Source organism: Chelon labrosus (assembly GCF_963514085.1).
Source record: "Chelon labrosus genome assembly, chromosome: 20".
NCBI lineage: Eukaryota > Metazoa > Chordata > Actinopteri > Mugiliformes > Mugilidae > Chelon > Chelon labrosus.
Window position 1 is genome coordinate 401,901 of NC_140353.1, and position 15,000 is coordinate 416,900.

Genomic DNA, 15,000 nt, shown 5'->3' on the forward strand with positions numbered 1-15,000 from the left:
TTTACTTCTCCTAAAGGACCAGAGGGACATTTCCTGGTTTGATCTCATACGCTGGGACCAGGTTGTTCTTGGTTGTAATGAGCGTAGAGACAGAAGCTCGTCTCTCTAGCTGTGGTTTCGTGTTGGAGGAGCGACCGCTGATCTTTCCTCGGTGTCTCTGTGTTCACGTTAAACCCTGAGGGCGACACAACCTCAGCAAACACTCGCTAACGTCAGAGTCATGGCTCAGAAACACACCCACGGCTTAACTCCTCCATCCTCTCAGCTCCGTCTCTACTTCTGCTCCTCCCTCCATCTTTCCATCTTTCTCTTCTGCTTCAGTTCAGTCCTGGTTGGTCACAGGGAGCTGATAGAATAAATAAATAAAAATGAAATAGACGAGGTGACGTCTAGTGTCTTTAATGAGAGATGAGGCTCAAACCTGCAGCCTCCCAGAGAGAGAGAGGGATGAATGGAGAGGAATGTTAACCCGAGAGAGGCAGAGGAAGAGAGAGAGATATGGAGGGAGGTGGGGGAGTGAGGAGGGAGGAGGAGGGAGGAGGGAGAGTCTTTAATTAGAGACAGATGACTTTGCCACGCCTCAGAAGGCTGGAATTACACTGCAGGCTATGAGGCGAGGCTAATTTCACATGTAATTGTTGCTGCAATCCTCGCTGTGCTGCTAACGCTCCCTCCATCCCTCCATCCCTCCATCCCTCCATCCCTCCATCCCTCCATCATCCCGACGGAGAGAAGGGGGAGAGGGGTGAGGAAGACGAGAGGGATAAACAAGCGGGATGAAGAAGTCACAGATCTGTTGCTGGAAACGTGAAATACGATTGAATCCCTCTCAGTGTGAAGGGAAGGAAAGAACGAGGGAGGAGAGAAGAGACGGAGGAGGAGAGGGAAGGATGGAAGGAAGCACCGGAGGTCGAAGAAGAAGTCATGTTAGAAATAAGAAATAATATCTGAGCACAAAGACACCAAACAATAAAGCAAACTCATTTCTATTGGTTTGGTTTAAATCTAAATTCTCCAGGTTACGACTGTAATCAGCTGATAAACCTCTGGAACATTAGCTTCAATAAGAATCACTAATGAATGAATGGACAGGTTTAGGTTTCATTTACTCTTTGATTAGAGTCAGGAATAATTCAGAGTAGTTCTAACGTGACGTCTAAATGATGGAGTGAATAAAAGAGAAAGAGAGAAAAATACCTGAGAAATAAAGGTGAAGAAGGATGAAGGAGTGAGAAAAGATCAAATATGTTTCTGACTAAAGAGAGAAATGAAGAGAAGGAGCTCTGATTTAATATTCACTCTAACTGTAACGTAGTTTATGGGATGTAAAACAATATAGGATGTAGATATTAATAGTAATATATTATTTAATAAGAATTATTTTAGAAGTAAAAATCCAAACATGTTCTCAGTAAAGTTTTATTCAATCAGCTGACTTCAGGATTTAAAAGAAAACATTTAAAAGCAGGTTGACCATAAACCAGAGTTACCCAGAATGCATCGGGGTGTTTTACAGTATTAAAAGTATTGTTCTGCAGCTCCAGAGCATAGTCTGTATATAAACATGGACACCACGTCTCCTCTTCCTCTCATTGGTCAAACTGACTCTATGTTCCCGGGGATACGGGCGGCGCCATCTTGTGAGTTTGGATCCAGAGTCTGATCAGTACGGTCTGAGGGCGGAGCCACGTGGAGCCGTGATATTGATGCCCCGCCCACACTTCCTCCAGACTCACTCATGTTTTCATTTAATTAATACTACGCTCTGCTCTACCTCCACCTGTTACAAGGACATGATGGATTAGACACTGGACTAGTTTAACAAATAACTCTGTGTCCCACAGGACGCTTTACGGAGCGGTTGGCATGGCAACTGGTGGTCGCCATTATGTCACATCCTGTTTCTATAGCATCAAATAACTAAAACGAAACTTATCCAACATTCATCAGCTACCTAAAGATAGAAAGCATCTATCTATCTTAGTTTGGTCCAAGTCCCGCCCACTAACATGGAGGGGGTGGGGCTTATGACCTATGCTGCAGCCAGACACCAGAGGTAAATGGCCTTGCTTTTATACCTGTTGGTACTTAAAGCGCTTTACAGTCACAGACACATCTACACATTCACTCACACAAGCACACACCAGTGTTACGCACTGGGAGCAACTGGGGGTTCAGTGTCTTGCTCAAGGACACTTCGGCATGTGGCACATTCCGGGGATCGAACCACTAACCCTCTGGTTCATGGACAACCCGCTCTACCCACTGAGCCACAGCTGTACTTGCTTTGGCTTCAGTTCAGAGGAGCTGATCCTCCGTCCGTCTTTATACAGTTAAATCTACAGCAACATTAAATAGAGAGAGAGAAGAAGAAACCAAGGAGAGAATCATTAAAAGAAATAGAAACAGTAGAAATCTGTCTTCATCCAACAAGTGAAACTCCCTGCAGCTCAGGAGAACCTGTGTGTGTGTGTGTGTGTCTTTGAGGACGGTACTTCCTGGTTGTCTCCAGAGAGCTGCAGAGCTTTGCTGCCGTGTTGTGAGTCGAGTCGAACGTTTCTTGACTCAGACGTTTTGTCGTTTGTCGCTGCTTGTTATACGAGCTGAGAGCTGAACTCCTCCGGGGCTCAGGCTCCACCAGCGACTCTGCTTCCTCACACACCTTCAGCTCCTGGAAGTTTCTGTCTGATCCCAGGTGTGTGTGTGTGTGTGTGTGTGTGTGTGTGTGTAGCACATATATATTCTCAGAGGAGAGTTTTCAAGCTGCAGAAAACACACAAACGTCCTCTGGTCTGTCCTCTGGTCTGTCCTCTGGTCTGTCCTGCATGTCTGGACGATGAGGACATATGAAAGAAACTAATAAATCAATAAAGAGATTTGTACAGAGTTGAATTTAAAACATGAAACTAAATCTACAGAACTGATATTAACAGTTATATATAAACATGTCTAGTGTGTGGGCGGAGCTAGCTCTTCTTCTTCTTCTTCTGTGGTGGACGGTGTTTCCTTCAGGAACCAATGAAGACGTCATGAGACAGAACATTCCTACAGATAAATAAATATATCTGTAAAAACCTCAGAGACTGAAACTTTGATCCACTCTCCATCTGCCTCCGTCAGCTTCCTCAGCTTCACGGCGTCTTTTAAAAAGTGACTTTTTAATTTAAGACTCGTCTGGTTTTATGGTTCACGTGTTTGTTCGTCCTCTAACAGTCGACTTCATCTGTTCAGTCTGGAGCTGATGTGTGTGTTTGTGTATCTGCACAAATGTTCACACCTGTGTTTCAGTGTGTGTGTGTGTTTCAGTGTGTGTGTGTTTCAGTGTGTGTGTGTGTGTGTGTTTCAGTGTGTGTGTGTTTCAGTGTGTGTGTGTGTGTGGTTCAGTGTGTGTGTGTGTGTGTGTGTTTCAGTGTGTGTGTGTGTGGATTATGTGTCCTGTGGGAGGCTGTTTCCTGAGCGTTTGTTCTGTCAGTCTTGATAAAGTCGGGGATATATCTGCTTTAGAACAAAGAGACACGACTCAGCAGCATCTCGCCAACTTTCCTCCCTCCCTCCCTCTCTCCCGCTCAGTCTCCCTCCCTCCCTCCCTCCCTCCCTCCATCTCTGTATCTCGTCTCTCCTGAGACTCCCTCCTCGGTTTCCCAGGAACGCCGTCTGACTGAGCGCTGACACTGACTCCGTCTCTCAGAGAGGAACGAGCAGGAGTCTGATCCAGAATAAAAGTAGTCTGACGTGGAGTCAATGTCAGGACAAGGTTGGATCCAAACATGCTGCAGAGTTTCCCTCCAAACAACAATCAGACACTTCAGACCAGCCAGACTTTTATTCTGAAGGAGTTTAGTTCAACTAATTACATTTAAAGATCAAGTCTCAGGACGAGATGCTCTGAATGTTTGGGTCTAGAGTAGCTTCATGAGAGAGAACAACAATATTATAGACTAGTTCTAGTAGAGAGACGCTTCTGTTGGGAAGATGAACTCAAGTTTCTGTATCAGTTTATTTCTTCTTCTTCTTCTTTAGGGATGTTTGGTAGTTTTCATTGTGTTTTACTGGTTTTAAAGAAACAGCTGGAGTTAAATTTAGAGACTCATTTCATTAATTCTCAGGAGCAGATGCTCAGCGGTCACAGGAAGTTGAATGTTGGGATGTTTGGGTCCAGAGCATAGTCTGTATATAAATATGGACACCACGTCTCCTCTTCCTCTCATTGGTCAAACTGACTCTATGTTCCCGGGGATACGGGCGGCGCCATCTTGTGAGTTTGGATCCAGAGTCTGATCAGTACGGTCTGAGGGCGGAGCCACGTGGAGCCGTGATATTGATGCCCCGCCCACACTTCCTCCAGACTCACTCATGTTTTAGTTTAATTAATACTACGCTCTGCTCTACCTCCACCTGTTACAAGGAGATGATGGATTATACGCTGGACCAGTTTATTTATTTATTTTACAACTCTCACGGTCCTACAGGACCTCTTTACGGTCGTCATAGCAACCGGTCAACATCTGATAATAATATGAAAAGTGCCTCTCGTCATCCATCTCCCACAATGCTTAGCGCGTGTGACGTATGCTGCAGTGGGAGGGGCCTATGAGGACTTCCCTAGAGCTTGGCACTTGAGTTTCTGGTGACGTATAAATGACCAGAACGAACTTTGTTCTTGTTCTCACAGCTCTAGGAGAGAGAACTAATGTCTTGCTTCTCACAGAGGATGGAACAAGGTGAAGCTGATTTAACATTTAAATGTTTCAGGACGTCCAGAGAAGAGCCTCTCTATCGTTAGATGATGGCGTTATCAGAACATTTATTCAGAGAACAGATTTCCTCCTCTCCTCTTTGTGTGAATGACCTCCCAGCTCAGCTCCAGCCTGAATGGAGAGCCGTCTTCACCAGGGCCAGTCAAACGGCTCATTCATCCCGTCTCCATGGTGACGGTTAAAAACGTGTCGCTAAGCCTTTTTTTGTTTTTTTGTGTTTGTTGTTGCCGCACTGCTGGAAAGAGAGAGAGAGGAACAACTTCCAGAAACTAGTTTAGTTTGAGATTGATTCAGATTGAGAAGAAGAAAAGTTTAAAGATAAATATGAACACACACGCATGCACACACACACACACACACACACACACACACACACACACACACACACACACCCACACACACTTACACACACACACACACACACACACACGCACACACAGGTTGCAGTATAAATGGGGTGTCACTGAGCCACTTCCTGCTCTTTCAGCGCTGGTGGAACATCCATCTCAGCCGGAGACACAGAGTCACACAAACACACACTAAACACACACTGAACACACACTGAACACACACACAAGTGTAAGCGAGCATACAGCGTCGTCCTTCTTCTCTTTGTGTATCAGGAAGAAATCGAGTGAATGTGTCGATTGAGGAGGAGGAGTTTAGTGCAGGACAATTAATTAATTAACTAGTTAATTAACGAGCAGCTGCAGTAATCATCCACCTGTTGGTCAGGGTGGATGGACGGGTCAGTAACACATCTTATCTCTGTGTCACATCGATGCTCAGCGTGGTGCCATCCTTGTCTGACTCCTCCTAACTCCTCCTGACTCCTCCTGACTCCTCCTAACTCCTCCTAACTCCTCCTGACTCCTCCTAACTCCTCCTAACTCCTCCTGACTCCCAGCTGATCCAACAAAGGTCAAAGAGGAGGAGTTTGTTCATTATTCAGACTGTTTTGAATCTCATCCATCATAAAGATTTAAGTTCTTCCTGGAGTTCCTCAGGGTTCTGTGCTAGGACCGGTACTTTTCACATTGTTCATGCCTCCCTGAGGAAATATTACTGGGAAACACTGAGGAAATGTCAGTCGCTATGCAGATGACACCCAGCTATATTTATCTACCGTTTATAAACCAGCCTGTCAATCAAAGAGGCCACGCCCCCTTTATTGATCTCATTTAAACAGGTAGTTCTAGAAACTGCAGGTTTTGTATTTTAACGGCGGTTTTAATCCAACAACGTTTATTTGCTTTCTGTAGGCGGTTCTGTGTTGTTCTAATGAATCTTTATAGCTTTGGTAGAGGTTCAGATGATCTTTAAATTAAATTAATTTCATTGTTCTGCTTCCTAATTATTGACCTGATCACACAACAACTAAATTCAGAATTGACTGCCGTGGCGCTGGTTTGACTCTCTCTAGTGATTGATCCTGGAGGCAGGACAGAGAGAAGAAGAGTGAGAACAAGGATTAATAAAGAAAACACAAACTGTTTTCTGCAGATGAGAAAATGAAAATGTAGAAATAGAAAAGAGGATGATGAGGAGGTGGAGGATGAAGATGGAGGCGCGTCCTTATCTCTTCCCCAGAACTTTAGTTGCCACGACGACAAAGCGGTTCCGTTACGCAGCCTCCGCCCGGCGTCTCATTTGGAGGATAAGATGAGAACGAAGAGGATGTTCAGAATGCATTAAATGTTTTTCATGTATGACTGCATTTTTGCTGACATTTCAGCTCGCTGCTCATTAATATGGAGACCAAATTAAACTTATGATTGCTTGTTGATTTTCTCTCCTCCTCCCTCCCTCCTCCTCCCCCTCTCCTCCCGCTCATCCGTTCATCCTCTGTTTCTCTGAGTCTGGAGAAAGCGTCGGTTTCATTCTGACATGTTCGTTATTAGATGTGAACATTTGTCTTCCTCTGGCGTCGCTGCTTCCTCCTCTTTAAAGAAGTATTTCCTAGCGACATATCTGCGCTGATCCTCTGGTTATTTCTGCTACGCGTCAGAATATTTTATATATTCATAACGTCTCTACACGTTATATTTTATATTTTAAAGCAGATTTTTCTCGTCCACAACTTGAACTTGTGAGGAGTCATTTGGACAAAAAACGGTTTGGTGTTCAAGTGGTGACATCATCTGCTAGGCTACTGTTAGCATCTAGAAACCAGCAGGGCTAACAGTTAGCAAGCTAACGACTTCATATGAACCGCTCTTGTGAATGACGCCCTATGGAGGCACTATTTAATCATGCTAGCTAGCTGGGGGAGCTAATTTTGACTGACTGGCATGTTTGTTAGTGGTTAGCTAACTATTCTGTATTCAGACGAACTCATGAGATGGAGGTGACGACACTTGAAGGCGTTGTGTTAGGTGTTCATGTGCTAACATCAGCTGTAACTGGAAGCTAGTGATGCTAACAGTTAGCAGGCAGGTCACAGAGCAGTATTCTGTCATCATGTATGATCACGTTTAAAACATAAATGCACCTTTTATTACATCCAGCCTCGTCTCTGTTGTAGTTTTATCTGTTGAGAAATTCCTCTTTGAGATTTTAAGACATTTATTTTTACTTTTCATGAACTTTCTGTTTTTGTTGTTGTTATTAGTTTGTAATTAATTAGTCATAGTTTAAATAATCCGTCACACTCGCTGCAGACCTGACTCCACCTCCGTTAATATGTCACAGAATTCAGTCAGGAAGCAGCCTGTCATCCAAAGGGTTTTAGTTTGGCCCAAGTCCCGCCCACTGACATGAAAGGGGCGGGGCTTATATGTCCTATACTGCAGCCAGCCACCGGGGGGAGCTCTACATGCTTTGAGGAGCCGTCATGGCGTCCTCTGGTCCTACACAGTGATCTTGTCTCTGAGCTCTTCTGTGTCCTCGGCCTCAGTTCACACCTGTCGGCAGGTTGAGGACCGTCCTCTAGTTTCAGGATGTTTGTTCTCGTTGTCACGGCGACGTCGTCTCTGAACTCGTTCTCCTCCTCTTCCTCCTCCTGTTTATTCTGTTTCTCTCTTCCTCTTCCTTTGTCTCTCTCCGTCCTCAGGCCCGTGTCTCTTTGTCCATTCTTGCATGGAGATTGACTGGAGGCATGAATACATCACAACTAGCCATCCATGCCCCCCCCCCCCACCGTCCCAACGTCTCCCCCCTCCACCCTCCCATTTCTCCAAGATCCCTCTCTCAGCACTTATCTCAAAGTTCGGATCTCATGCATTTTAATCGGCGTGTCTATCTTCCTTTCTCCCCCCCCTTCCTCTTTTCTTTGACTTTGGATCAGTGGCATCCTTCACACAAACAACAACAACAAAACCTCCTCCCCCTCCTCCCCCTCCTCCCCCTCCTCCCCACCAGCTCCCTTTGCCCCCCTTCTTAAATCAATATTTGCCATCAGCGAATAAATTGTATAATTTCCTGACTGTTAGAAGACTGCGACGCCGACATATTTACCTTCCACTCGTCTATTTTATTTATTTTTTTGCTGTCGATCCCTCGTTCTGGTGCCGTGGCTATTAGCTAAGTGAAGGGGATGGATGGCCACGGAGCGGCGAGTGATAGCATCTCCATCAGAATCGTCGACGTTGAAAAATGGCCGCCGCCTCTCTGATGACAGCGCAGCAAAAACACACACACACACACACACACACACACACACACACACACGCACACACACACACACCAGATTCACACCAGAGACATTTAAATATTCAAATGGAGTCGGGCGGTAATGATAAACGACAAGGGAAAAGTAGAATCAAGTAGCTATCGATGCAGAAAATGAAAAGAGGAGAAAGAGAGAAAAGAGGGAAGGAGGAGGAGGAGGAGGAGGAGGAGGAGGAGGGAAATTAAACAAAGAAATAGATGGAGGCGTTGAAGGAGAGTTACACTAACAGCAAGAAAGAGGGATGAGAGAGAGAGAGAGTGGAGAGAGTGTTGTTGGTGTGAAGGCGAGAGACGTTAGAGAGAAACAGACCGAAGAAAAAGTTCAAACGACAGAAATCAAAAGGTGTGAGAAGATGAATAAGAACCAGAGAGAGAGAAAAGAAAAGGAAGGAAATGAAATAAAAGAAAAACTGGACATGAATGAGTTCATAGAAGATAAAGGAAGAGATTTAAAAACAACTGGTATTAGATTTTTATCTCTAAATCCAAAGCTGAAAAAGGGTGAAGACGTCTGAGGTGATTCTGGTCCTTGACTGAAGCAGGAAGTAGAGAGACCTGACCACTGGTCCAGGTCTCTCTGGTCCAGGAAGTCGTCTCCGTGGTGACCACCATGGTTCCTGGTTTCATTTCTTAAAGAACCAAAGGAACATTTTCTGGTTTCTTTTTTATTTTAGAGCCTAGAACCAAACTAGAACTACACGGACTATTAAAGTCGACCTTATTATCTTTTTTTCTCTGCTCCATTAACATGAACAGGTGTGAATGTAATACTGGACGACTCCTGGTAAACCGCCTCAATAATATCAATCATTTTTAAGAAACTAAAAACTAAATCATATCAGACGCAGCATCAAGTCGTTTTTAAGTGGATGTTACTCAGAGATGCTGTTTTGGATGAAGTCATTGAACGGTAGACTGGTCTACAGATGGAGCCGGTTCCTGGACGTCTGCAGCCTCGGTCCAGATGATCCCTGGACATCAGCTTTAAATAAGGAACAGTTCACGTTCAGATTTAAATGTCTGGATGTTTCTCTGCAGCTGCTGCTCTCCTCAAACAAAGAACGCAGCGTTTCTTTAAAACCTCTCTGCTGCTGTTTTCTTCCTGCAGAGGAAGCAGCGACTTCACAAACATCAACAACTAAAAGATCAGTCAAAGGAACACGAAGCGTTGACGACGCAGCTCCAGCTTCGTCGTTGTGGTTCTTCTTATTCTTCCTCCGTCACGTATGATCCTGGTTTAGTTCTTCTGATCCATCATTCTAGATCAACACAATCCTCATGATTCTCACCTGGATTCAGATCATAGATGACCTCTGACCTTATGACACATCACTAGAGGTCAAAGGTTAAACTAGTCCCTTAAGAAGACATTAGGAATCTAATCTGAAATGATTCAGTGACGTAGAGACGGCCTGAGAAGTTCTGAACTACCTTAAAGATGCAGGTTAGCCTTCTCTTCCTCTTCCTTCATCTTCTTCTCCTTCTCCTTCTTTTTCTCCCCCTTCTTCTTCCCTCGTTCTCCTTCCCCAGCTCCTCCTCCTCATCCTCTTTTCTCTCTTCCTCCTTCCTTCTTATTCTTTCATCCAAATTCGTCCCGGGGACCAGACTGGACCCTCTGGCCGGCCGGTGTTGGCCCTGGGGCCACATGTTTGACAGCTGCACTGTAGAGGATCATCTGAATGATGACCTGTAGACAGATGTTAGTAGATCACACCTCCTCTGGTCTCTGTTGGACCAGTGTGTGTGTGTCTATGTGTGTGTAATAACTGTCTGTGTGTGTCCTGTGGTCGTCCTCAGAGCAGCCATGCTGAGCTGATGATGATGGAGAACAGGAGGACCAGCCTCATGGGCCGAGCCGAGTCCCTGAGGAGGAGCGGGACAGAACTGCCCCGGGACTTCCAGCAGAAGGTCCACAACCTGACGCACACATGGAGGCAGCTGGAGGTAACACACACACACACACACACACACACACACACACACAGACACACAGATACACAAATATATATATATATATATATATATATATATATAAAACACACACAACACACACACACACATATACAACAGAAATACACAACAGTGACGACACAAACACTGACGTTTCTGTTGAGACAGGACTGTGTGTATGTGTGTGTGTGTGTGTATGTGTTTGTGTGTCTAATTTTAGGTTAATCAGCTGTGATCTAATCGAGAACATGAAGATGATAATTAGTGTCGTCTCAATTAAGGAGCCCTGCTGCCATCATGGCCTTTAACTGAAAGATGGATGGATGGATGGATGGATGGATGGAGGCTAGGAGGAGCTACTGTTAGCTTAGAGGCTAGGTGGAGCTACTGTTAGCTGGGAGGCTAGGAGGAGCTACTGTTAGCTGGGAGGCTAGGAGGAGCTACTGTTAGCTGGGAGGCTAGGAGGAGCTACTGTTAGCTGGGAGGCTAGGTGGAGCTACTGTTAGCTGGGAGGCTAGGTGGAGCTACTGTTAGCTGGGAGGCTAGGAGGAGCTACTGTTAGCTTAGAGGCTAGGTGGAGCTACTGTTAGCTGGGAGGCTAGGAAGAGCTACTGTTAGCTGGGAGGCTAGGAGGAGCTACTGTTAGCTGGGAGGCTAGGAGGAGCTACTGTTAGCTGGGAGGCTAGGAGGAGCTACTGTTAGCTGGGAGGCTAGGAGGAGCTACTGTTAGCTGGGAGGCTAGGTGGAGCTACTGTTAGCTGGGAGGCTAGGTGGAGCTACTGTTAGCTGGGAGGCTAGGAGGAGCTACAAAGCGTGGTACAGAGCTGGTCAGTCTTGAATCAGCTGATCAGTTGTTCTGCAGATCATCATGTGGTCGTAGCTCTGATCTCTCTCTTCACTTCCTCAGACTCCTCCTCCTTTCCTCGTTCTCCTCCTTCTGTCCTTTCATTTTGTCATTTACATCCCTCTCTTTTTTCTAATCCCATTTTTAATGTTTTTAATTCAGATTTTTTTTCAGTGTCTCCCATGCACCCCCCCCCCCCAACATGGCGGCTCAGCAGCACATTAACAGGCCTATCAGTGCTGGCGTCGGCATCTGCTGCTCTGACACAAATAGAGAATTAACTGAAATTGATGTCCTGTGTCTTTCCTCTGAACTGTCCCGGCCTTATGAAGAATTTATGACACACACACACACACACACACACACACACACACACACTGAATGCAGATGAAAATGAAGAGCTGGTAAATTAGCCTCCATCTTTTCTGTTGTGTTTTTTTTTCTGCAGCAGTTCAAGGTCAGAGTTTGAGGACAGATACAGTCTGTACTGTAGCACATTAATAAATAACAGGTTGTAAATGCTAATGCTAAATGCTAATACATTTCTCTTAGAATAAACCAAAACTCAGATTCATCTGATAAATCTTCATGTTGTTGTTTTCTAGTCTAATTAATGAGTTGATAATGTCGATTCTATTAAATGATGTGATACAGGAACATTTGAAGATGTCTGAAATGAGCTGGAGGACAAGAGGAAAGTTAAAACTGAAAAATAAATCTATTTCCTCAAAACCCTAAAACATGAACTTTATAAGAAATAAAATTTTGTTGATTTGTTGGTCACGTTGTTCTGATGTGAATATTTCCAACCCAGCCGCCTGCAGAGAAAAGACAATATATATTTAGGGGAAATACATGTTTTGTTTCCTCGTCTCGGAGATACTTTACGCCTCTCAAATGACATCCCTGATGACGGCTGCTATCCGTCCTCTGTCGTCTCTTTCTCTCTGCCAAACTAACCACAGTCTCCTAATCACAGAGCTAACTGCACATATCACCGGTCAGGGGGTCCGATTGTCTCCCCTCCTCCTCCTCTAATGGGCTGCTTTTACTCTCCAGAGTTCAGCAGTTTCCTCGAGCTCCTGTTGAACAAACACATACAAATGCAAATCGCTGACAGGGACCCATGTGGGGCGCGTTCAGGAGCCGCTCAGTGTTCAGAAGTTCCTCCTGCGACGGCCGCTCATTAAACGGTGGGATGGCGGCCGTCTGATTGGTGACGTTTTTCAAAACAGTAGAAGAAGACGAGACAGAGTAAATGAAAAGAAACGTTCACAGAGATAAGTGTGAAGAACAAGAACCCGTCAGAACCTTTTCATTATTTTAAATCATCACTGAACTAATCTTTCAGTTTGAGGAGGTGATGATCAGATCGACTAATGACGAGTCAAGGCTGTAATGAGCAGGTCACCTGACGCTGAGCTCTGAGGGCGTCGACATATCAGAGTACAGACTCAGGTTTACTGTCAGCTTCTTGTTGTGGTGGATCAGACTCTTCACTGCACAGAGTCTGGTAACATCTGGATTTCATTATGATCCAGATCAGCTGGATAGTCCTCCAGCCAATCAGAGACATTTAAACAAACAGCCTAAACAAGCTAACGTTAGCCTCAAAAAGATAATTGAAGCAACTCCACATAAACTCAGATGACGTCTATGACTACTGTTACTCTTCTGTCCATTACCACGTTAAGCCCCACCCACACGATCTGATTGGCCCAGCAGATCTTTGCTGGAGTAGAATCAGTTCATCTGGTTCCACTGAAAAAAAGCAGGAAACTATAGAGGACCAAGAACAGAACCCTGAGGAACTCCACCAGTAACAGGACGATCATGAGGGTTTAGATCAGCAGCTTCAGTGCTGTTATTTACTTCTTTGGACAAAAACATCAGGTGTTGTCAAACTAATATTAGATACTGACAGATCAGCCACAACATTATGACCACTGACAGGTGAATAACACCAGATCTCATGGATATTCATGGACTCATGAATAAAAGGATGTATTTAAAAAAAATAAGTAATTCTAGATCCAGACTCAGTTCTAATCTGTGTGAAGGAGAACATTAGAACAGTCTGAGCTACTAATGAACACGCCGAGTGACTCGCTGACCGACTAACCAGGCAGCAAACATCCTGCAAACGCAGCCAAGAGAGAAGTAATGAAGGAAAGTGGAGAGACATTTTTGGGTGGGGAACGTGGACTTAAACATTCAGCTGGATTGTGAACTCCTGTTTTTTTCTTAAACATGTTGGATTCCACACGTTAGAGAATCATAATAACAGCACAAGTTTGTATGTCCTGGACTTTTTAGACTTCCCATTGACATAATGCATTCCCTCGCCCCTTACGTTTGGTCCTGCAACAGAATAACACACTGACAAACACAGCCTTGTCTAAATCCAGGAGGAGAATAATGTTTCTCGGCGGCTCGCTGTGTGGAAAATGACTCTGCAGAGCTTATTATACACTCTTTGAGTCGGGCTCTTGTTGTGTTTAGTTGTTTGAGTTTGGAGCCGTGATTGTCTCGTTCAGATTGATCTCGTTGTGTCTTGATGGAGTTTTGTTTTGGGCGTGAATGTCTCAGCTCTGTAGGTGAAGCTGCTCTCAGCTCATCTGTCTGCACCTGGAAAAATAAAACATCAAACCCTCAGCTCCGTTCATCAACAGCTGCAGCAACGCTAACACAATAATGACACAACAGTGATCACTAATGACAGCATCAGGAACATGGTTAATATTAATAGTTCTAGAATGAACCGTCGCTGCAGCATCAAACACAGGGAAGATGATTTATATTAAAATACATCGTTAAATACAGGTACTGGAAAATATGTTAATAAATACAGAGTGGAGCTGTTTGAGGTGAATATGAGTCAGGTAGCTGCTGAGGCTCAGACCTCACATCAGCACCTGGTCTCACCTGGTCTCACCTGTCCATCCACCTGGTCTTAATCTAAATGTGTCTCCACATGCGACCCCAGCCAGCACTTGAGATCTGATCTCAGTTTGTGTGTCTGTAAATCAGCAGCGCCATCATGTGGTCAGTAGAATATTGTACCAGCTGCTGTCTCTAATGGATCTCTACCTACCGCTGGATCAGAACCATCAACAGCTGCTGGTTGACTTGGAGACATGATCCAGATGTTGGAACCAGATGGAAAGACTCTCACATGTTAAGATCTGATTTATTTTAGAGACAAAGACTCAGATTAGACCTGAACCCTGGAAGCTTTTAATGTGACCCAGGACTCATTGTGTGTTCACGCTACCAAAGGAAGGAGGTCACATGTGTCCCAGACCACCTCCACATGTGGACTGACACCAGATCAGTGTTCACACCTGGACTTGTTTAACCAGAACAGATGTTTGATTCTGAGACGTCAAACCAAATCTAGATTTGATTTACATTATTTTTAAATCTTTATTCTATTAAAACCTTTGCAGAGTTCTGTGAGGACAAACAGTAAACTCCCCCTGGACCATAAATAAGACCTCCTGGTGTCAGCCTGAACATTAGGATTATTAATTCATCCTGAACAGTGACAGTGTTCACTCCGTCCTCCGGCGCTTAAGTCCTGAATATGTGACATCCCTTTTATTGATCTGCACATTTCTAAAGGTACATGATTAATGTCCGTGTTGTTATTGACTGATACGCTGCTCTACATGATGGAATATTGACAGAACAAGCGGCGCTCTCTGTAACTCTCTGCTCTCTTCTTTCAGAAAATCCTCTCCGAGCATTCAGGACTCAGCTCTGTCCACCAGAACCAGT

General features: G+C 44.7%; 1 protein-coding gene across 1 annotated transcript in view; it reads left to right on the top strand.

Annotated features, from left to right (window-relative positions):
- The window catches only part of akap6 (A kinase (PRKA) anchor protein 6), a gene marked incomplete at both ends in the record, with an annotated part of 100,675 nt that overhangs the window by 56,686 nt on the left and 28,989 nt on the right, over nt 1-15,000 (top strand). Inside the window, 2 exon segments of the mRNA XM_084568478.1 lie at nt 10,224-10,370; nt 14,952-15,000. The exon segment at nt 14,952-15,000 is cut by the window's right edge and continues 215 nt beyond it. Coding sequence (XP_084424604.1) covers nt 10,224-10,370; nt 14,952-15,000 — 196 coding nt within the window.